This window comes from Camellia sinensis, chromosome 3, assembly GCF_055761805.1.
Source record: "Camellia sinensis isolate YWXY chromosome 3, ASM5576180v1, whole genome shotgun sequence".
Taxonomy (NCBI): Eukaryota; Viridiplantae; Streptophyta; class Magnoliopsida; order Ericales; family Theaceae; genus Camellia; species Camellia sinensis.
The window spans coordinates 8,544,170-8,568,309 of NC_138963.1; the positions used below are offsets into that span (position 1 = coordinate 8,544,170).

Here is a 24,140-nt window from a genome sequence, read left to right on the forward strand (position 1 = left end):
CATGGAGTCCCCCCATATGGGGGACTATTGTGTCCTAGGGGGGGGAGTGGGATAGAATGTGGGGGACTATTCACTGTTGGGATTAGATGCAAAAATGACCATTTTGACCCTCTACTATTTAATTATGTATTATATTTAATAAAATTCAATAAAATTTAAATGTCTCAATTTAAAAATAAAATAATTTTATTTAACTTTTTATTGATGTTTTATTTATTTAAATTTTTAAAATAATTTTTTATAGATATTTTATTGATGTTTTATTTTAAAATTTTGTTTATAATTTATTTAATTTCATTATTTAAATTTTAATATGTGTTTTATTTAAAATTTATTTAAAATTTTAATTAAAAAAATAATATAAATTTTTTATACAGGTTATACAGTATTTTATTAAATCAAATTTAGTGGTTATTTATTTATTTAATTGTGTAAAAAAATAAATTTATTTAATTGTGTAAATAAACAAACACAGTAAAGTTTTGCATGTAAAAAAAATAATGATTTGTTATACAGTAATGATTTAAAACAAATTTTATTGATATTTTATTTATTTATTTATTTATTTTTAAAAAAATGAATTTATTTAATTAAAAATAATTAAAATATTAAAGATATGTTTAATATTGCTATTACTTAGTAAACAATTGAAAAATGGTAAAATAGTCTTTTGTTCATTTATCCTATCCAGTCCGTCCAATCAAACGTTGGATTCACTGAAAATAGTCCTATCCAGACATCTAATCCCATGAAAAAACAAACACAGGATACATATCCAATCCGACCAAATAGTCCGGGGGATTCACAGTCCCAGGACTCAAGTCCGATGGATTCTAATCCCCCATTTTCCAGTCCGTCCAATCAAACACACCCTGAAAGTACTAATTTGGCTACTAATTTTTTTTGGTTGCTGAAAATAAGTTTTTCGCGACCAAATTTTTGGTCGTCAAAAAATATGTGACCTTCCGCGACTAAATTTGTAGTTGGTCGGCAAAAATATACCACTTTCTGCGACCAACATATTTTTTGGTCGCCAAAATATAACCTTCTGCGACCAATAAAATTTGGTCGCCAAAATTAATGATCATTCGCGACTAATTAATATTTGGTCGCCAAACGTCATTTATTTGCGACAAAAATTTTTTTAGTCGGTAAAAGTGATCGCAAAATGTGTAAATTCTTGTAGTACTAGAAAAGCTAGAAAATCAAAAATTATGTTCAGAAATTTTTTCATAATATTGATATGTGGTCTATGTTCAATTCTATATAATAAAATTCAAATTTGAAATGAATCTCAACAATTTAATATTTTTTTCTAAGTATTTCTCTAACATTATTGATTCTTCACATCTCACTTAGCTCCCATGTGTCACTTTTGTGACATAATGAGTTCATATATAAATGCACATCACGGTTAAATTCACGTAGAAGTTGAAATTTTAATACGATGAAATTAATACGGTAATAAATATAATTTCCTTTATTTAAAACAGGATAGACATTAAAATTTCCCAAATTTTTTTTAAAAGAAAAAAAAAAAAAAAAAAAGAAGTCAAAATGAGAGTGCATTTATAAATTGAAAATATACAACATTGCTAGCGAAAAGAGCTCTTTTGACTTGACATGGGGTTGATATGAGAGGAACTAGCTTAATATCTTTGATGAATATGACGGAAAAACATCTTTAGAAATAGAGATCGAGATAGAGAGAGAGAAAGAAAGACAACCCAACGAGCACACCGCCTTTGGTTATTATTCTTCGAAATTTTTAAACTATCTTTCTCTCCAATCTCATCTATCTCTATCTATCATGTAATTGTTGTAACATTCTAATCCTTTTCATTTATTGTCTATTTTGTCCTTGTGGGTTTGTTACATTTTCTATAAATCAAAAACAGTTTCCCTGAATTCACCTCCTTTGTTTCCCCTACCTCTCTTCCCTGTGCCATAATCTATCTACTCCTTTTTTTTTTTTTCTCTCAAGATTCCGGCTTCATTTTCCAGGAAAATTCTTGGGGATTGGGCCTGTGATTTTCCTGGGAAATGGGGGCGTGTTGTAGTAGGAGAGATAGGCTAGAAGGAGGGTTCATGGTGGAGGAGGGGCACAATGGTGGCGGTGAAAAGGAAGATGATCATCATCATATGCCTAAGACTGGGCCACGTGTCAGGTTGGAAGGATCATCTAGGTTTATTTCAATGTTCTCCCAACAAGGAAGAAAAGGGATTAATCAAGATGCCATGACTGTTTGGGAGGTATTAAATCCCAAAAAAAATAAAATAATTTTTTTAATGCCCAACCTATTGAAATTTTTAGCAATCTCTGTATATAGATTGTTTATGTTTATGTATATAAGATGTGTATTAATGTGTTTATGTTGTTTAAGTTTCTTTATGAATTGTTCATCTATCATGGGATGATCTTGTTTTATTTGTTTATGTATGTTGACCCAAGTTATCTCATATTTTTTTAAAGGGTATGTTATTTGATTTTGATCTTGTTTTTGTTGATATATTTGTGAATAAAATTGTTATGTTCGTGATACTTTCTCTTCTTCTGTTCTTGTCTTGTTGTTGGCCATTTTCGATTCATTTTGCTACAGAAACTAATTATTCTATTAATGGGTTCACTCTCATGTGTGTGATTGATAATCATCAATATAATAATTGGTTACTTCTTTCTTCTTTTATTTTTTTTTTTCTCTGTTCTAGAAAAATGTAATTATTTATTTTTAGAAGTAGAAGCATTTCATCTATGAGATATTTGTGCTTTCGAATTTTCTTAATATATGGTGAAGTTTTAGCATTTTGTATGTGTGACTCAAATAGCTCATTGAAGCATCATCTACACAAATAACTAAAAACTATTGAATTATCAACAACTTATAAATTGTTGCTAATATATTCTCCCTTTTCTCTCATTCTTGTCTTGTTATTAACCATTTTCGATTTTCTCCCTTGTACACAACTTCAATTATCTGTTTTCAAAATCAGAATCATCTCGTTTTATAGGTATCCATGTTTTCATATTTTCCTAAACAAGAAAATGCATAACAAAATGACTTATTGATGGTGAAATTTTAGCATTTTATGCGAATCAATAGCTAAAAACTAGTGAATTATTAATGAATATGCCTGTGGCTGAATTTTCAATTTCTTCTTTCAGAACTTCAATGGCGAAAAAGATGCATACTTCTGCGCGGTGTTTGATGGGCACGGTCCATCAGGTCACAAAGTGGCACAACAAGTACGCGACATGTTACCTGCAAAGTTGTGCTCAATGTTTAAACAATCGCAAGTAAATGGATTCAATCGCAACAATGAAGCCGATGAGAACGTTGACAGTGAAGATGATCATAACAGTAAGTTCTTTTCTTCATGGAAGGCCAATTTACTCAAGTCATTCCATGAGGTTGATGAAGATCTTTGTGAGGATGGTACTCTTGACACCTATTGCAGTGGTTCAACATCAGTAGCCATACTCAAACAGGTATAATTAGTTAATTAATGCTTAAATTTGCATTAATATCGAGCCTATGTCTGTTTAGGTCTCCAAAATAAGCAGCTTTTTGGCTAAAAAAAGTTAAAAGTTTGTTTGAAAAAAAAGCTAAAAAGACAGCTTATACATACTCCGGAATATTATAAAAAGACTATAATCACACTCCTTTGATTGAGAAATAGGTATTCTCCCACAACATCAATGTTTGTTGCGATTTTCAGGGTAACCACTTGGTAATTGCAAACTTAGGGGATTCACGCGGTGTTCTTTGCACTAGAGATGACAAAAATGAACTTGTGTCAGTCCAACTCACAGTCGACTTGAAACCAAATCTTCCAAGTAAGTTTGCATTTGCATTAATTAGTGCTCGCCTATTATCAGAAAGACTAAAATGTTCTGTTATTGACCCTTTTTTACCCCTTTGTAATGTTACTCAGGAGAAGCTGCGAGAATTAAGAGTTGCAACGGCAGAGTTTTCGCAATGGATGAAGAACCAGAAGTGTTTCGAATATGGATGCCCGAGGAAAATTGCCCTGGTCTTGCTATGGCTAGGGCATTCGGAGATTTTTGCTTGAAGGATTTTGGCCTAATCTCGACCCCTGAGATTACCTATCGGAAGCTTACGAGCAGAGATGAATTCATCGTCTTAGCAACCGACGGGGTAAGAATCACAACCCAAGTATTGTTCAATCTTAATATACTTCCAAATTTTCTGGGTGAAAAAATTCCATAATTTTCTTAAATTCATCAAATTAAGGTTCCTCTTTTTAATGTCTGGCCCGGGGTCTCAAAAAATCTTGGGGCGCTACTGCTGATAGCATGAGATATTCAGCTCTTGTTGAGTGAGAGATTCAAGAAAAGTTTTTTGATTTTCTCCAATTTGTGTGGTGTTCAATTGGGCTCTTAGCTCTGTAATTTGTTTGCTCATCCATGACATCGATCTTCTCAAAATGAAGCTTCATGATTTTTCTTCTTCTTAGGTATGGGATGTGCTATCCAACAAGGATGTCATAGAGATTGTTGCTTCAGCAAAAAGGCGATCCATAGCAGCTAGACTGCTTGTAGATTGCGCTGTCCGAGCCTGGAGATACAAGTATCCAAATTCCAAGGTCGATGATTGTGCAGCCATATGCTTGTTCCTCAAAAACGGACCTTTGCTCACCAAATCTATGTCCAATGCAAGCCAATTCAGCAAGAAATACGCAGAAAAGACAGTTCCTCATCACTCCAAGAACTTGAAGAGCGATGATGGACTCGACACTGTGATAAACTGCGACATAACAGCGCCCCCACCAGCAAAGGACTCGGCGAGACTTGCACAGTCAGTGAGTCAGGGTCTAAGTCACCGGAAACCAGCAAAAGATTTGAAATAGTTGAATTATTGATGTATTCTGGATTTTCGTTGGAACCTGGATTGGGGTTTTACCAATCTTACTGGGGTATGAATCTGTAAGAATTTATACATTCTTCAAAGTGATGTTTGAAGAAGCCAGGCTTGTGAAGAGGGGAAAAGAAGAGGTAGTATAGCAGTAGTAGAATCTAAAAAAAGATGACATCAAAAAAGCAACATTTTATAAAATAAGGGAAAAATAAAAAAATAAAAAATAAGATGTAAAACAATATTAAGGTGTTTATGTCTGCTACCCAACATGTTTGCTTTAATTTTTTTACATGTTCTAAATGTTCATATTCTATATGGACTTGAATTTGCTTCTCTTGCTTTGGTGGTTTTCCATGGCTATCATGCTAAGCTTCAATGCCTAGTGATATACAGAAACTAGCATTTTTATAGGCAAAAAAACTCATCTGAAATGATGGGGCTGTAGTATTTTTGAAATGATGACAACAATTTATGATCATTATGTATGAAAATTCTACAAAAGAAATCTGGTGCATAATCAACTCCTATAGATGGCATACTTTGCCTCAACTTTCACAACCATCTTCTCTCGGAAGGAAGCTGAAAGAAGGTTATTGAGAGAGAATCTGCACAATGTAATCTCTAAATTCGTTGTGAACTTCCTTCATGGTTCTTTGTCTTTGAATGTAAGTTTATAGACATATGCGCTTAGGTATTTGTTCTGTTTCAGTTTCTTTTTTCCATAAGTTGCCTTTGTCATAACAGTATCTTAATTAAGTCAGGTGTTTTAATATCACAAAATTAACAAAGACAACCAACTAGAATCCTAAAAGGGGGTTTGGAAAGACAGCCTAGAATTAAGGAAAGTTAAACTGCTTTTCTTCTATATTAAGCATTAAGCAATATATAAACCACCATTTATACATGTACTACATATCAGATCGATAGATACATATAAAGTTCACAAACATTAATTAATTAAACCCTTGAGAGGAAAGAGCAAAGCAAATAGTAAACACAACACCTCTCAAGTTGTTTATGAAGCTAGACCGCTGTAGATTTGCGGACCACGTACCGATAGGCAGCAACTTTCCTTCTCCGTGAGGCAGCATTGTCCACTATAAGCACCATTTTACCAGCTTCTCTGGCAGTGAATGAGTTGTGAATTGCCTCTTCGGTGGCAGCAATCTTCCTTGGCTTCCCAACAGCAATGGTGTAGCTCCCTTCAGCAATCGGCACGAACTCGGCACTGTACTCCAAATCCCATCCTCCCACCACAATGTCCCATGTTATTGTTGCACCAGCCTAATCAACCATATTAACAATAATAATCACATTCCTGTAAAAATGTACTAATACCCAAATAAAGCTCAAAAATGTTTACTCTACTTTTTTCTAAAATGTTTTGAGTTAGATGGAGATTGGAAAACAAAGAAATGGGAGCGAAAAAGAAATGGTGATAATAGTGATCATAACAAATGGACCTCAATGCCCTCAATCTGTATGTTCACTTTCTCTCCTCCTTTCACAGTGAACTCAGATGCTGGTTTTGGTGGACCATTCTGCAGATCACTGGGTCGATTCAGGCCTCCATATTGAACTGGAATGTCCTCTGGCCTAATAAACCTGATCACAGAAGAAAACCCACTTCATTTAGCTGACCAAACGCCAAGCCGATGAAGAAAAAATATATATATATATATATATAAAGAAAGACAAAAAAGGGGGAAGGAGAAAAAAGGGGAATATCAAAAAAAAGAATTAATTTCAATTTGATGAAGGTACAAATGGCTGTTGCACTAGATTTGAGCAAGAGTGTCTTGCAGATTTTGATATTCACCCAAGTAAAGATAGCAGCCAAAAGCAATTATACGAAGATATCAAGACATGACATGAAGCATGAAAATGCTACATACATAAATGGGATTTTTCGTACTTGTTTCTTAACATTAAACACAAGTTTAAGAGTTGCATATATTTGTTAATGTAGATCTCACTATTTTGTCAGATTATGTGATGAGTTTCTGTGTTATTAAAAGAACTGGTTACTCAAAAGGCATTATTAGCAAACAACAAAACAAAAACAATAGTCAACAGCCCAAATCCCTTAACAAGTAACAAATAAACAAAACAATAGGAACACTCAAAATTTGATCTTGCAAACAGAAAGTTGAGAAGCAAAAACAAGCAAACAATCAGACAACAGCATTTCTGGGTATTGATCAAATTACACAAACAAATCAGCATCTATATATGCAGCAAGCCAAAAGTAAACAAAGAATCAAAAGGAGAGCGAGAGTTGAACTCTCACTTGTAGAGGGTCTCTGCAACATTCCCTTCCTTAGAGATCACAAACTTGCTCTTAGTTCTTTGAGTCAGAAATGGACTGAACATTGAATATAACATACTAAAGTACCATGGCACATTGATAAATATCTGCACCCACAAAAAACCCCCAAAATCAGAGACAAAATATGAGAGAGAGAGAGAGAGAGAGAGAGAGAGAAAGAGAGAGAGAATGTGATTACCTTTCTGGCAACCATTTCAGGGTAATTATCTTGGAAGAGAGAAAGGATGTGATTAGAGGCAGCTCTAAGCTCTCTCTTTGGCATATCTTTGAGATCAGTGACCTGAATGATTGAATTAACCCCACCAGGCTTGAAATCAAGGAGCTTAATCCCTCTCTCAAGCACTTGAACTCTCCACCTAAGGAACTTCTGAAGCTTCTCATCATCCCCAAACACCTTCTCAAACATGTCTTTGTCTCTGAACACTCCATAATCATTGTAACAAACTGGGTGTCCCTCTCTGTCACATCCATACATGTAAGCCACAGTTCCTTCAAGCTCTTCAAAGCCCAATTCCTCATCAAGAATGGTCTCTGCTCCAAAGTCTCTCCTCCATGAGAGACAACTGAGAAGCATGTGGAGTGAGTCCTCGACTTTGAAGTCTCTGGCTCGGAGGAATTTGAGGAGGATCACATCGGCTTTGTCATCAGCAAGGAGAGGAATGCCCCACATGGAATCGAGAGATTGAGAAGCCAAGAGTTTGTCTTTGAGTTCTTGGAGTGATTTTCTTTCAGAGGATTTGAGGTGAGAGACAAAGTAAGTGTCTTCTTTGAAAGACGGAGTGCGAAGAAAAGTGGTTTCCATTAGAGATGTGACGAAGCTTTTCTTGGAGGGAGGTGGGTTTGGGGGTGATTCTGGATGTGGGTTTTGATGAATTGAGATGAGTGGTGATGAGGACTCCATTAATGGGTTGTTTTTGCTTTCTTTCTGTGAAAGCCAAATGGAGTTTAGTAAGATCGAGAACAAAATGTAGGTTGTAGAGAGATGTTGATGAGTACTTGTAATGTGGCTTTGAAAGGAAAAAAAAAGTTAGAGATGGAACTGCTTTGGATTGTGTCTCCGAGGATAGTTGCAGAGAAAGAGAAAGAGAAGGAAAGAAAAGGACAAGAAGAGAAGGGTGTAGACAGCAGATATAAATGTGATTTTTTTTTTTTTGGTTGAGAATTAACAGTTACTAATATTTATAATTAATTAATTAAATTAGTGATAAAATTTAATTTAATTATACATTTTTGGAAAGAAAACACTTGGGTATGTTTGGTAACGTTTACGTTTTCAGTTTATATTTACAAAAATTTTATAAACTGGTTTTTGTTTATTTTTTGTTTAATTTTAGAAAAATATAAACTACAAACGCGTTTGGTAATTGACAAAATGTTTACAAAATTTAAAAAATATAAAAAAGAGTGAAAAATGGCAAGTAGTAGCAAGTGGCGGCGAAAGACGGTGGTGGCAAGTGGCGGCGAAAGACGGTGGGTGGTGGGTAGCTGGTGGTGGTGGGTGGTGGCGGGTGGGTGGGTGAAGGTGGCGGGTGGTAACGAGTGGGTGGTGGTGGTGGCGGTGGCGGGTGGTGGAAAGTGGTGACAGTGGATGGTGGGTACCTGGTGGTGGTGGGTGGTGGCGGGTGGGTGGGTGGGTGGGTGACGGTGGCGGGTAGTGGGTGGCAGCGAGTGGGTAGTGGTGGCGGTGGCGGTGGCGGTGGCGGGTGGGTGGCGGATGGCGGGTAGGTGGCGGGTGTTGGTAGTGGGTGGGTGGATGACAATGGCGGGTGGTGCGTGGTGGCGAGTGGGTGGTGGTGGCGGTGGCGGGTGGTGGTTGCAGATGAGTGGCGGATGGCAGGTGATGGTGGGTGGTGATGGTGGTTGGATGGGTGACGGTGGCGGGTGGTGGGTGGTAGCGAGTGGGTAGTGGTGGTGGTGGTGGCGGTGGTGGCAGCGGGTGGTTGATGGTGGTGGCAAGTGGGTGGCGGATGGCGGGTGGAGGTGGATGGTGGCGAGTGGTGGTGGTGGTGGGTGGGCGAGTGGGTGACGGTGGCGGGTGGTAAGTGGTAGCGAGTGGGTGGTGGTTGCAAGTAGGTGGCGGGTGAGTGGTGGGTGATGGTGGTGGTGGTGGTGGTGGTGGGTGGGTGAGTGGGTGACGGTGGCGGGTGGTAAGTGGTAGCGAGTGGGTGGTGGTTGCAAGTAGGTGGCGGGTGAGTAGTGGGTGATGGTGGTGGTGGTGGTGGTGGGGGGGGAGGGTAGGTGGGTGGGTGACAGGTGGCTGGTGGTGGTAGGTGGTGGATGGTGGTGGCAGGTAGGTAGTGAGTGGTGATGGCAAGTAGGTGGCGGGTGGTGGTGGCGGGCGGTGGATGGTAGTAGCGGGTGGTGGATGGCAGGTGGGTGGTGGGTGGTGGGTGGTAGTGGTGGTGGTGGTGGTGGCAAGGGGTGGGTGGTGGTGGCGAGTGGGTGGCAGGTGGGTGGTGAGTGGTGGTGGCAGGTGGGGGTGGGGGTGGGGGTGGGTGGTGGGTGGTGGTGGCGGAAGACGGTAGTGGAAAATGGTGGCGGGTGGTGGCTAGTGTTGGGTGGTTAAAAAAAAAAAAAAAAACTGAAAATCCAAAATGGAAACACATTTTTTGTGTTTTCATTTTTTGGCCAAATTTATAAACTGAGACCACTGATTTATAAATCAAAAATTTTACCAAACAAGTTTTTATTTGAGTTTTTAAAATTTTTGTAAATATAAACAGAAAACTGAAAACGTAAGTGTTACCAAACGGTACCTTATCTATAAATTTCTCATTTTTTTCCCCAAGTGCACGTGGTTTTAAGAGTAATTTCTCTCATCAATAATAACGAGAAGCTTAACACTTGAAAATGTTTGAAAAATATATTAAAATATATAAAAGTAAATAAAAATATAGACATTTTTTATGAATTTTAAAACATTTTATTTCTTATTTTTTACACTTTTTTAAGATAAATTTTTTCACATTTCCAATATTAATTATTTCTACAATCTTATTTTATCATCTGATGTGTTAGTCTAATAATCAGCATTGCATTAAAATATAAAAATTGTTTGAGACTCCCAAAGTACTTTCACAATTCTACCTGGAATATATATCAGAATAAGTGTCAATTTTTGATTTGTTAAACATCCAATAACATTGGATCAAATCCCATTATCATATTATCGTGAATGAATTTGTGCATCAAATGTATGAGTATATAATATTACTCTCAAAATATATATTAGTGATAGGACTTATTAAATTTTGGACTAATTACAACAACAAAAAAATAATTAGAATTTTGCGTGTTTTTCAAGTTAAACACTGAAATTTTCAATTTCATCAATTTAAACTCTGAATTTCATTCTGTGTCACAATCTACCTTTTTCAACCATCTCCGTTAGTTTAACAAGCCAAATCTATCCAAAAACGACAACATTTGCCCTCAGTTTCATACATAATCCCCAAATCTCCATTAAATGTTTAAAATGCATTTTTTTTTGGAATTTAATTGCTAAATTTTTTTTTCTCCTAATTATTTAACAAAAATAGGCAAATAATTTTAAATTGAAAATAAATAATTCTTTGATAGGGTTATTGTATAAAAATTTAGATATTATTATCATAATTTATTAATGGTGGATTTTATTTTCTTCCTGATCAAGTGTAGAGATTTTTTTTTACTTGACTCACAGTTAAGGACTGCATAAAAGGAATCAAATGCAAAGCCTCAAACTATAGGACTCTGTTTGGTTTAGGGGTGTAATTAATTCCACCCCCATATTTCAATGGCCCTGTTTGGTGTAACTGTTAAAACAGTTTATACATTATAACTTAACAGATTATAAATTATGACTTTAATCAGAAGTTGTTAATCTGTTTGGTGTAACTGTTGGATTATAGATTTAAGTTGCTGAGTAGTGTTTGTTAAATAAACTGTGAAATAGCTTTTTCAATTAATTTTTATTTTTTGTTTGTCTACATTTCTCATAAAAAATAATAATAATAATCTATAGTCTATTTGAGTCTTTTTCTATTTTTAAAAAAATAAAAAATAAAAAAATTTAAGAGTATAACCATAAATTAGCATGTCCATAACAGAAGCTGATAATCTGAAGTAAGGGGTGAGCAGCTTCTCAGAATCAGCTTTTTTAAGTTAAAATAAGCTGTTAGAATCAGAAGTTGTTTGAAATAAGTTTAACCAAACAGTCCAAAATAACTTTTTCAAAGCTAAAAGTCATAAGTTGGCTCTGAAAAGCTGAAACAAACACCCCCAATGTTGTGTTTAGATAGAGTTTTTAAAAATTAATTTCACACGTATGTTTGAAAATTCTTTTCAAAACATGTTTTAGCAAAGTGAGTTTTTGAATTTTGAATTTTAAAATTTGAAATTAGGTCTACTTGGTTGTCTGCCCGAACATCTGGCCGGTTGACCGGCCAGTTGACCGAAACAGTGCTTTTGTTTTTTTTTTTTTTTTTCAATTGCCACCTATTATTTGAAAAAAAAAAATTATATTTATTTTTTATATTTTTAAAATACAGAAATTATTTTTTGAATAAAAAAATATTTTCAGAATTTTTTGACTTTTTCTTTTTTGAATAAAAAATATTTTTGGAAGTTCTTGAATTTTTAAAATAAAAAAATTATTTTTTTCAACAATTATTTTTTTGAATTGAATTTTAAAAAGAGTTTAGTTATGAGTTTTGAATATAATTTTCAATAGAATTTTGAGATGTGTGTTTCGTTACAAGTTATAAGTTTTTGAATTAAGTTTTGAAAAATATTTTCAAAACTCATAACCAAATAATTTTTCTTATTTCAAAAATTCAAAACTCAATTGAAAATTTAATTCAAAACTCTTTTCAAAACTCATAATCAAATAAATTTTTTCTTCTCAAATCATGATTTAACAACTCACAAATTCAAAATACAATTCCGCTCTCAAATCATAATTCTAAAATTAAACCAAACGCTACCTACGTTTTTCCTTTATGAAAAATGCTATCTTAAAAATTACATTTGAATTTATCTTCAATAACATAAATTATTGCAGGTTAATTTATTTATTTAGAAATCAATTAATTAAAATTCAATTTCTTGCTATGTCATTTTTTTAAGTGATGTTTATAAGAATGTATAATCTTTCCCACTGGATCAATAAAATTATTTTTAATAGGGTAAATTACACTCACTTTCCCTAAGATTTCTGACAAATACAAGGATCTCTCATATAATTTTAATAATTACAATAACCTCCCCTGCTTTACTTGACAATGTCAAAATTCTCTCAATCCGTTAATTTTGCACGAACGACGTTACTTGATTATACAAAATGACCATTATGCCCTTTTATTTGAACACAAAAAGACCAAAATACCCTTTAATTCTTATATCTCTCATACCTACCTCACCAATACCATGCTCTGCCCCCCTCTCTTTCCTTTTGCCTTCTCTCTTTTTGTTTCCAAGATAGAAAGTCCCATTGAGAATCTGTAATGGGTAGTCCTGTTTCGAGTTCTTGAACTCACTGTTGTTGGTATCTTTGCTCCAATTACCAACATAGCAACTGCCATCAGACCAAGTAAAACACACCATGGCCTTTGGGTACTCCGTTTTTGGTTGTACCCATATTTCTGATTGGCGAACCAAGACCCCATGTAGGTGTCTCCATCGGATCCGATGAAGGTTCCGAAACCTTCCATACGACCTGACTTGAATTCACCTTCGAAAGTAGGTCCAGAAGGCCAAGAAAACTTCCATTTTCTCGAAGTTTTCCCTCTCTTCCATTCTCCTTCTTAGATACACCTGTCAGTCCACAAATACTTTCTCGATCTGTGAGGCAAGTTTCCAGCAAGATCTTCATTCGCCAGAAGTTTCTCCGCAGTTGATATGGTAGTGGTGGGTGTGACTCGGCAAGCGGCAGATTGGGATCAGATGCAGCCGACAAGGGAGAGCAGCGAAGACGGAGGAGGAGGAACAACCACCACTGCTTTGGTGGTCTTGATTTCTCTGTCTGCAGCTTCATCCTCGGATTTCTTCTTCTTGAGGTTGTTGTTCTCTTCATAGAATGATGATAGAACTAGTTCTGACATTTTTGGGTATTGGGTTTTCTCTGAATCTTCTACGCTCGCCAAAAATTACATCACCCATTTTACGATTGGGTTGTTATCACTCACAGATCCATCATCTTCTGCCCATGTGATCATGGCTTATGGCAGTGATTATGCTGAAGGGACTGATATACTTAAGTTCTTGAAGTTAGACAGTGATGGAAATTTGAGGATTTATAGCTCTCCTAAGGGTAGTGGATCAACTGCAACTGAGAGATGGGCTGCTGTTAGTGACCAATGTCAAGTTTTTGGATATTGTGGGGATTTGGGTATTTGTAGTTACAACGATACAAGTCCATTTGTGGATGTCCTTCAGAGAATTTTGTACCAATCGATTCGAATGATAGTAGGAAAAGGTATAAGAGGAAGATGGAGATTCAAAATTGTCCTGGTAGTGCAACTATGTTGCAGTTGAAAGGGCAAATGGTTGGAAGCTGCACGCTTGAATTGTTGCTGTTGTAGTTATAGTCACCATTTTGTGTTTGGTCACATTGGAGAGAGGTTTGTGGTTATGGTGTTGTAGAAATAGCCCCAAATTTGGGGGTTTGTCTGCTCAATATGCTTTTCTTGAGTACGCCTCTGGTGCTCCAATCCAGTTCTCGTATAAAGAACTACAACGTGCCACGAAGGGTTTTAGGGTGAGAAACAGTTTAGAATGGAAGTTGCAACTATAAGTAGTACCCACCATTTAAATCTTGTGAGATTGATAGCGTTCTGCTCTGAAAAATGGTATATGAGTTCTAAAAAATCTTGTGAGAAACAGCCAGAGGCTTCTGGTATATGAGTTCATGAAAAATGGATCCCTAGATAATTTCCTCTTTACAACAGAACAACAATCTGAGAAATTCTTGAATTATGCACTTGATGGCATTATGGACATTTTACATTTGATGACATCGGCAGGGTCTGTTTAGTGTATAAACAGCTATCAAATTTTGGGAAAATCTTAACATTGTTAGGTAAAGTAAGGGAGGTTACTGTAATTATTCAAACTATAAGGGAGGTCCCTGTATTTATCAAAAATCTCAGAGCAGCTAAATGTTATTTATCCTTTTTATTGTAGGTTACCTATGTTTTAAATACCAAAACACTCAATTTCAAGAGTGGATTTATCTTGTCTTAACAGTATTGATAATTTAATAAGAAAAATGATTTGTAAATAAAAATAAGAAAAATTATATTAAAATGAGATATAGGATTTGACCTTTATATCAAAATAAATTTTTAATTTTATCAATTTAAAACTTAATTTTTTTTATTTGTTTTCAGTTTTAAATCATCTGTCTATCTTTGTTAAAAAAAATTGACAGAAAAAATAGTATTTTAGCTATTCTATGAAAAAATGTATTTTGAACATTTTAATGGAGATTTGGGGTTATATATGGAATTGGGGGCAAGCCACGTCATTTTCGGATGGATTTGACGTTAAGATTTGAGGTCTTGTTTGGTTTGTTTTTAAGAAATAAACTTTGAAGAAATTTTTTTAAAATTTTGTTTAATTTAGTGATTTTGGGGGGGGGGGGGAAATCAAAATCACTTCTATCTCCTATATATCAATCAATCACTTTTCGTTCTTTTCTCTCCTTCTCAATCACTTCTTCTCTCTCACACACACATTTACTCAACTACAACAAAATATCAAATCATCTCAAACTCTTATACTCCAAAACTATTTTCAAAATATATAACCAAACAAATCAAAAAAAATTCTAAACTCTTTCTCTAAATTTTTTTTTTGAAAATTTATCTCCTAAAACTAAACCAAACACCCCCTGAATTTTTCATTAGTTCAATAGATGAAGATGGACGGAGGGTGTAAATTGTAATATAGAATGAAATTCAAAATTTAAATTTGATAAAATTAAAATCTTAGAGTTTAATTTGAAAAATACGTGAAACCTTGAATTTTTTTTTTTTTGTAATTTGTCCTTAAATGTTGTATTGTGTTGGAAAAAGTACATAATTAGTTTTTATAGAAAGCAATTACAAATCAATGTGCATTCACAAAATATTTATAAACTTATGAAAAAATTTATAACTTTAATTATTGAAGTTGGTAAAATTTATCACTAATTACCTTTTTTTTTGAAACATACATTGAATTTTAATTTCCCCTTTTTTTTTAAAGATATAATTTCATCAAATTAAAACTTAATTTTTTTATTTGTTTTTAGTTTTAAATCATCTGTCTATTTTTATTAAAAAAATTGATAGAAAAATAGTATTTTAGCTATTCTATGGAAAAATGTATTTTGAACATTTAATGGAGATTTTGGGTTATATATGGAACTGGGGGCAAACCACGTCGTTTTCGGATGGATTTGATGTCAAGATTTGAGTTTTTGAGAAGATGGACAGAGGGCATAAATTGTAATATGGAATGAAATTCAAATTTTAAATTGATAAAATTGAAATTTTAGAGTTTAATTTAAAAAATACGTAAAATCTTGAATTTTTTTTTGTAATTTGCCTTTAAATTTTGTATTGTGTTGGAAAAGTACATAATTAATTTTTATAGAAAAAAATTACAAATCAATGTGCATTCACAAAATATTTATAAATTTATGAAAAAATTTATAACTTTAATTATTGAAGTCGGTAAAATTTATCACTAATTACTTTTTATAAAAAAAAAACATACATTGAATTTTAATTTTTCCTTTTTTTTTTTTATTTTTTATAAAGATATAATGTTATGCAAGTAAAAGTTTTGTACAAAAATTTCATACATAAACATAGAACTCAAAAAATGAAAGTGAAATCATTCCTCTTCCATTACTTTTCATGTTGGAATCAATTATACTTTTTGACTTGTGCACAACCGTGAGTTATGTTTGGTATAAATTTTTTGATCTAAAATAGTCACAAAAATCTCCTTTGATAATTACACATTTTAGTTAAAAAATTTAAAAAATATTATAAATTATCACATCATTTCACTCTATTTTTTTTACATCTTTTCATAAAAAGTCAAAAAATTATTAAAATAAAAAACAAAATAAGCTAAAAAACTAATAAAACAGAATATCACATTCAAACTATAATCATTTTATTTTTTCTCTCACAAAATTAAAAAAAATCATAAAACTCATCTCAAATAAAATTTTTGAATCTCAAACTAAAATAACTAAAAACCTAACCCACATCCCAAACAAATAAGGACCTTGCTATATCCCCCTAAAAATACCCCCTAATCCCCCTAATTTCCATATCAAGTAAAAAAAAAAAAAAAAAAAGGAAAAGTTGCCCAAATTAGAAGTTAGGGGGATTAGGAGAGTATTTTTAGGGCTCCAAATCATTTTCCAACAAATAATTAGTTGATTTTACTTACCACCTAAGTGCATCTCTCTTCCACGCGGTTTACAACTCATCCATGTTTACAAGTATCATGCTTTAGGCCCCGCAAGACGCGTCCGGATCCTCTAGAGTGATCCGGTGAAGTGATCCTCTAGAGTGATCCTTCGTAGAGCGACACGTGTCCCATTAACGGAATCAAAGGCTGAGATGATGCTAGACAAAACGACGTCGTTTTGGTACTAAAAAAAAAAAAAAAAATTCTGAATTTGCAGATTTGCAGATCGAGAGAGAGGATGAGAAAGAAGAACGTGGATTTGAGGAAGAAGAAAGTGGGTGTTGTAAGTAGAACCCAAGATTGCTTCATATATACCTGCTTTCTTCCATGTATGGTGGTGCAGAGGAAGCAAGCGATCCACCCACGTCTTCTATTTTTCAGGTGGGTATCGCCGATCCAGGAACTGGGTTTTCTTGAAATCAGAAATGGTGGGTTTGGAGGATAAAGAAAGAGAAGGAACAACTCTAATGGAATTTACTGTGGGTTTGAGAAAATGGACTATTCTGGAAGTTGGGATTCCACCAGTGGGTGAAACCATAAGCTCTTCTCTCTCCTCCTGGATGGTTTCGTTTTGTGAGGATCCGGACGCCTCTGTAATGGGTTTCCAACAATTTCATCCGTGGAAATCTATATATAACTGTGTTCTTTCTCTCATGCTGTCACTTCCCAAGAAACCTTGAAGACCCCATCAATGGCTTCTTCTTCCTCATCCCCTCCCTCGATCTGCAAATCTGCAAATTCAGATTTTTTTTTTTTTTTTTTTGGTACCAAAACGACGTCGTTTTGTCTAGCATCATCTCAGCCTTTGATTCCGTTAATGGGACACGTGTCGCTCTACGAAGGATCACTCTAGAGGATCACTTCACCGGATCACTCTAGAGGATCCGGACGCCCACAAGACACAAAAAAAAATAAAATAATAATTATTTTTTTTTTATGCCCAAAACATTCCAAGGCAATACTTTTAGAATTCATCCTCATAAATCAAACTGAAAAAAGTTAATCGATCTATCTAAATTGTTGGACTTCCACTGGAGTAATAAGAAATTTGAACCTGTTCAATAAAAAAAAGAACAAACTTCCTTAGGCCATTTCCAATGGTTCACCAAAATCATCATCAAATTTGAATTTGCTAAAAAAGAACACTTTTTTTTGTTTGCAACGGTTTTATCAAAATGATATCAAATTGAAAACGCTCCAAAATTTTCACCAAACTAAGGAGCTGGGCAAATTTCACCATTTTACTATGTGTGTACATTAGTAATGGGGCCCACAGGACGACCGACTGGTTATCCCTCCCGGTTATCTAGATTGTAGAGAAAATGAAGAGCAACAGCCATGGTTTGGACACCCGAATTAGGAGATCAGTTTCTAGGTTTGCAAGATCGAAATCGAATATGAATCCCGACGATTCAAATGTTCTAGATTTTTTAGAAATCAACTTATCAATTTGAATATTCATAATCTCAAGGCCTAAAAAATCGAAGCTTCCTATGAATTCACTTTTTAAATTTTCTATCAAACAGAGATTATCTTTTCTTTCAAACAAGTTGAATTTATTTCAAAAATGGAAATGAACAAATGAAATTTCTATTTCTTTCCCATTTTTGACACTAAGTTTTCTCAATCTCAACACTAAAGAATAAACTAGAATTATCTCTAGATCTTCTGTGAACAAACTCATATTTAGAACCTGAGACCATTCCTAAAATTGAATTGGGGAGAGAAAGAGAGAGAGAGATTGATGGAATGGAAAAGGTGCTTCCATTTGGGAAGAAAAAGAAAAGAAATCTTCCTTTAGTTATATCGCCTAAATCTTACAGTAAATAATGATGATGGAATGGAAGTGTCCACCTACCTCCCACGAGAGAAAGAGCTTCGGTGTCGATGGTGGTGGTGGTCCGAACCTTCTCTCTCAGCTTGTTCTTATTGTTCTTTTTTTTTTTTTTTGTAACTCCTAAGTTCCCAACCAAACAACACTTCTCTTCTTTCATAATTATTATGACAAACAATTCAATTGTTGTTTTTTTATTTTTTGTACTGACTGGTCGACCAGCTGATTGATCGACCGATTGCCCGCCCTGTAGTTTGATGAAAAGCCAAATCCCTCCGTTGTAACAAGCAATATCAAATAGAGGAATTCGTTCTTTTTTTACTCAAATTTAATAAAATATTTAGTGAACCGTTGAAGATACCCTTAAATAGCCCTAATGATCACAAGACAAAAGTTCAAAGAAGCTTTTCTGATTTCTAAACAAAGATTTAACTAACATGATCCCCAAAACAAAATAATAATAATTAAAAAAAAATTAAAAAAATCATAGTCTTTGACATTGTTCCACAATAGCTTCGACAGTGAAGAAGGGGACTGGATTCCCTCCGGTCTGATCACGAACTGAAGGGTACTGTTGGGCCCGTAGAGGCCCATCATGGGTCCCGTTTCGATAATCTGAACCGTTAATGTATAGAACTCGTTGAATACTATATATCTGTAAAAAATCATGCTGATCGAATATAAATAGATACGTGATCAAATCAATTTTGTATAAAAAAATAGACGGTGAAAAAATAAATGGTTGATAAAAATCTGATTCGATGAGATAGCTATCAATATCCGATCAACGTAATTTTTATAGACATATAATACTTGATGAGTTTTACACATTGAACGATTCAGATTATCAAAACGAAACCCGTGATGAGTCTTTATAAACCTAATAATACTTTCTAACATGATCACGAACTGAAAAGAAGCCCACCCTGTAAAGAAAATCCCCTTGTTTGGAAGGAAAAGAAATAATTAAAATCACCAAGAAAACCATGTCCAATGGCTGATCTTTCAAACTTGTCAGACAGAGAAAAAGGTCAAATCATTGCCATTGTTAAAAAAATAAAAATTCTAAATTCTAACGTAACTCAAAATTCAAATAATTATAACATAACTCAAAATATAAAATTCAAAATACAATTTACTTTCGATATATTCAAAATCAAAAAAACAAAAAAAAGATGGAGAAAAAAAATTCAAAATTAACACAACTCAAAATTCAAACATAATTATGGCACAAATGTGAACACCTTTACTGAGGAAATTATCATTCATGAACAATCAGCTAGTGAATTACAGGTAGAATAAAGCAACCATCATCTTATGTGACTTTGCTGGATTTGAGAGAGGTGGGGTATCAGAATTTAGGAATATTTGGGAGATTTTGCAGATCAAAAAATAAAAATAAATAGTGTATATACAGAGTGGTCAATTTGATCTAGCCAATTGGTTAGCATCTTACCTCAGTGGATTCATGTGAATGGTTTTAAGTTGAGACTTGACCACCTCTATCCCAAAAAAAAAATAATTGCGAAAATGGATGTGCTAGCTGTTTGTTTCTATCTGCTTAAGCCAGACAGACAACCCCACATGGTCTTCATGGAAGAACGACATTTCAATTCGTACCCACTGTACCCCAGATCCCATATCACCTGCTCTAAACATGAGAGAGAGAGAGAGAGAGAGAGAGAGAGAGAGGGGGGGTTTCATTTTAGAAACTAGAAATTACTTGGGTGAAATACAGGTTTAAAAAATAGCAATGCTACAGGTTACTAATTTGTTATCATTAATTCTACCATTGATGACGTGAAAAAGGGCCAAAAAAAAAAAAAAAAAAAAACCAAGACGCACACACTGTAGTGTAAGACTCACTGTCACATCATTAGTAATAGTACTAATTAGTGCTCTTAAGGATTTTCCTTAAAAAAAAGAGAAAAATCTTCCAGAATTGGACATGGCCTTGGATTCAGAAGGCTCCACATGTGTCTTATTTTGTCATAAACTCGTCATAGACACTATAATTCAACCAGAGAATGAGTTGTTTTGAAAAATTGATTAAAAGTTAACTTTGAATTTAAAAAAAAAAAATGTATTCTTTATTGAAAAATTTACCCATAAGTCCTAGTTTTTGAAACGTTGAACCATTTAGTCCTAAAAGTTTTCTTATGCTCCATTTAGTCCCATTTTTACATCAACATGATGTGAATGATGTAAATGATCTGATGTTTCATTCTATAATTTCAAAATTTATTGAAATCTGATGAACATTAGATGTTTTTCATCCTATATTTTCAAACATTATTGAAATTTGATGAACATTAGATGTTTGAAATATAATGTTTGTAACATGACTCTGATGTTATTAACATTGTATCTGATGTTATTAACATTGTAATGGAACCTTTCAGTCTATAAGAAAACTTTTAGGACTAAACAGTGCATAAGTTATTAATTTGGGATTTATTGGTGCACCCCCCTTCTTTATTTTAAAATATTAATTCCTTATATTAATTTTTATTGTCCCAAAATATTAGTCTCTTTTCAAAAATTAAGAAATAAAATAATATGAATTTACTATTTTGTCCGTCTTTCAAATTCATTAATAACATAAAAAGTATAATTATGACAATTATATTCTCAAAAAAATGTATTATCAAAGGATAATTTTTAAAAATTAATATTTTTAAAATGTAATAATTATATTATCAAAAAAATTAAATTCTCTAAAAAGAATTATTATTTTGAGATGGATGAAATATAAAAAAGTAAAAAAATGATGTAATTAAAAAAATTAAAAAACGAACTTTTAATCGGCTTGCCAAGCCAAAATAGGCCACAGAATGGCAAGGCTTCTAACTTCTAATCAAGCTACAGATTTTTCCCTATTTGGTGGTTTGGATTCCGGAATGATACTACAAATCTAGCATTCTAGTCCAACCCGTCATGACATCAGGCTCAAAAACTTCATCCCAAGTCGGGTTCTAAAATAATATTACAACTAACATATCACCCGTGCTATACACTAATTATTTTTATAATTATTTATTTACATAAATTATAATTTTTAAATGTCTTTTTTTTTCTTTTTTATATTATATTAAAGTTTAATATTTTAATAATAATCATGTATTAAATTTTTAAGAAATTAAATGTCTTTTTTTTTATTATATTATATTAAAATTTAATATTTTGATAATAATCATATGTGTTGGACTTTTCAAGAAATTTTTTTATGTTTGTTCTTAATGTATTAAAGTATTATTATAAGAGATAATAATCATATGTGTTGGATTTCAAATAATTTTTTTTATGCTTGTTCTTAATGCATTAAAGTGTTATTATGATGGTAAGACTTGGGGATTGGGAGAAGTTAATAAATGCTAAGATTTTTTTTTTAAATCAAAAAATCAAGAAATTTAAATTAAGAGATTAGAACTCCCACAAAACTTGAGGTTAAAAACTCCCTTATACTTAATATATAGTATAGGTCTAGATCCCGTCCGACAAAATAATAAATTTGATGAATAAATAAATGTCACAAAATTAAACATTAATGCACATTAATGGATTCCGGGTTCTCTAAAGACTAAAGATAGCGATATTATATGTACCAATTAATATACTAACTAATGTACCAACATACTTTATGTCATTATTCCTGACTCCACCCATTATACAAATTACAAATATCTAAAACTTTTAAAATTATGTCACATCATCTATTAGTATACTAATTAGTATACCAATTAGTGCATATAGCATTATTTGAATAAAAATATGAGTGGTGCTACATGTACTAATTAATTTACTAACTAGTATACCAACACTAGTTATGACAGTATTATTGACCCCACTGATTATATAAATTACAAATACCAAAAATATCTTAAATTATGCCACACCATCAATCGATACACTAATTAATACAGTTATTAGTGCATATAACATTAGTCTACAAATATAGATATATAAGAAACTTACGTGCAAGTCTTATAACAAGTAATGACATTTTTCATCAAACACTATTAAAAAAATTACTAATTATTAATTTTTAACCATAATTTTTAAAAATTTTGTCACTAATCATAAAACTTCTAGTCACCGTTTAAAAGAATTATCACAAAAAAAAAAAAAAAAACTAATTTTTAGCTTTCAACAACAATTTAAAAAATTCGTCACAGAAAAACGTCACGAATTATAAGTTTTAAGGACAATTTATATTGAAAAAAAAAAAAGTGACAAAAAAAAGTCACAAATTGTTAATTTTAAACGACATGCCAAAAATCATCACAAAAAATTATTAGTGATTATTTTATTATGACTTATTTTTAATAAGATTTGATAAATTAAGACAAACTATTAAAATTTATTGATAATTTACACTAATTCTTCTTTTACGTGATTTCAAATTGGACAGCGCAATTGCAATAGCCCAGAAGTATAGACAACAATCCCGATCTAGTTTTAATAACCACCTCCCATTTAGCAGCTTTACTGTTTGATCTCTGGATTATAGAGTATACGTACCAGAAGCAAATTTTTTGGTAAGATTTTTGACTGCCATGTCAAATGGCCCCTTTGATATAGTTGTTAAAACAGCTTATAGATTATACCTTAACAGATTATAGATTATGACTTTAATCAGAAGTTGTTAATTTGTTTAGTGTAGCTATTGGATTATAGATTTAAATTGCTGAGTAATTTTTGTTAAATAAGCTGTGAAATAACTTTTCAATTAATTTTTATTTTTTGTTTGTCTACATTTCTCATAAAAAATAATAATAATAATCTATAGTCCATTTGGGTCTTTTTCTATTTTTAAAAAAATAAAAAATAAAAAAATTTAAGAGTATAACCATAAATTAACTTGTCTACAGCAGAAGCTGATAATCAGAAGCAAAGGGTGAACAGCTTCTCAGAACTAGCTTTTTTGAGTTAAAATAAACTGTTAGAATCAGAAGCTGTTTGAAATAAGTTTAACCAAACAGTCTAAAATAACTTTTTCAAAGCTAAAAGCCATAAGTTAGCTCTGAAAAGTTGAAACAAACACCCCAATGAGAACTACTTCCAGGGGCACCTTTGGCTAAGGGAGGAAATGTCAGAATTAAAGGTTGGCGGAATGGCAGGAAGTTCTTCACATCCTTGCCAGACACAAACACAGCTGTGTGACAACAACACAAAATATATAATGGAAAATGTAACAAGCATGAACTGCGAGTGTAATTGAGCAGACCAAGAGAAACAGTGGAGGACTAAAGGCACCTTTAAGAGAAGTTAGCCTCCAGATTGTTCCAAAATGCATAGAGCATCTGCATCACACAATATCCCTTTGTTCAAGGTGATGAGAGTTCAAAGAAGAAAATCATAGGCAAAGTGCAAACTCAAGTCTGGAATCAAGCACTTCGGATAAATGGAAAGAGTTGGTAGATTACCATTTGGTGTCATCTCTTCCCGAGGCTGCTGCTTTCACTGTCTTTACTGGAAGCCAGTGCTGGAACAATATGATCAGAACAGCACATGCTTCATCTCCAATTCATCTCAAACTTCTTATAGAATCATCAGCATACCTCTTATGCTTGAGAAAGATTGGCCCTCTCTGTTTTCCACACAAATACAAGGACATTTATTGTCCAAGAATGTGATGATTAGCTGACAT

At 33.2% G+C, this 24,140-nt stretch overlaps 2 protein-coding genes and 1 long non-coding RNA gene across 3 annotated transcripts; 1 reads left to right on the plus strand and 2 right to left on the minus strand.

Moving 5' to 3' along the window:
* Window positions 1–1,591: 1,591 nt before the first annotated feature.
* Window positions 1,592–5,202, plus strand: LOC114310020 (putative protein phosphatase 2C 65). The gene is made up of 5 exons (XM_082919007.1): window positions 1,592–2,253; window positions 3,164–3,487; window positions 3,718–3,835; window positions 3,934–4,157; window positions 4,477–5,202. Exons 1-5 carry the CDS (start codon window positions 2,044–2,046, stop codon window positions 4,867–4,869), a joined length of 1,269 nt encoding a protein of 422 aa, XP_082775133.1. The 5' UTR covers window positions 1,592–2,043; the 3' UTR covers window positions 4,870–5,202.
* A 511-nt stretch (window positions 5,203–5,713) lies between these two features.
* On the minus strand, window positions 5,714–8,344 carry LOC114310241 (patellin-6). The gene is made up of 4 exons (XM_028256189.2): window positions 7,385–8,344; window positions 7,168–7,292; window positions 6,341–6,482; window positions 5,714–6,161 (listed from the first exon to the last, which is right to left on the minus strand). The coding sequence occupies exons 1-4, from the start codon at window positions 8,105–8,107 to the stop codon at window positions 5,901–5,903; spliced, it is 1,251 nt and encodes a 416-aa protein (XP_028111990.1). The 5' UTR covers window positions 8,108–8,344; the 3' UTR covers window positions 5,714–5,900.
* Window positions 8,345–19,716: 11,372 nt separating this feature from the next.
* On the minus strand, window positions 19,717–23,056 carry LOC145822314 (uncharacterized). Its single transcript, XR_014363420.1, has 2 exons — window positions 23,012–23,056; window positions 19,717–20,136 (listed from the first exon to the last, which is right to left on the minus strand). It is a non-coding gene; the product is annotated as an uncharacterized LOC145822314 (long non-coding RNA).
* Window positions 23,057–24,140: the final 1,084 nt, after the last annotated feature.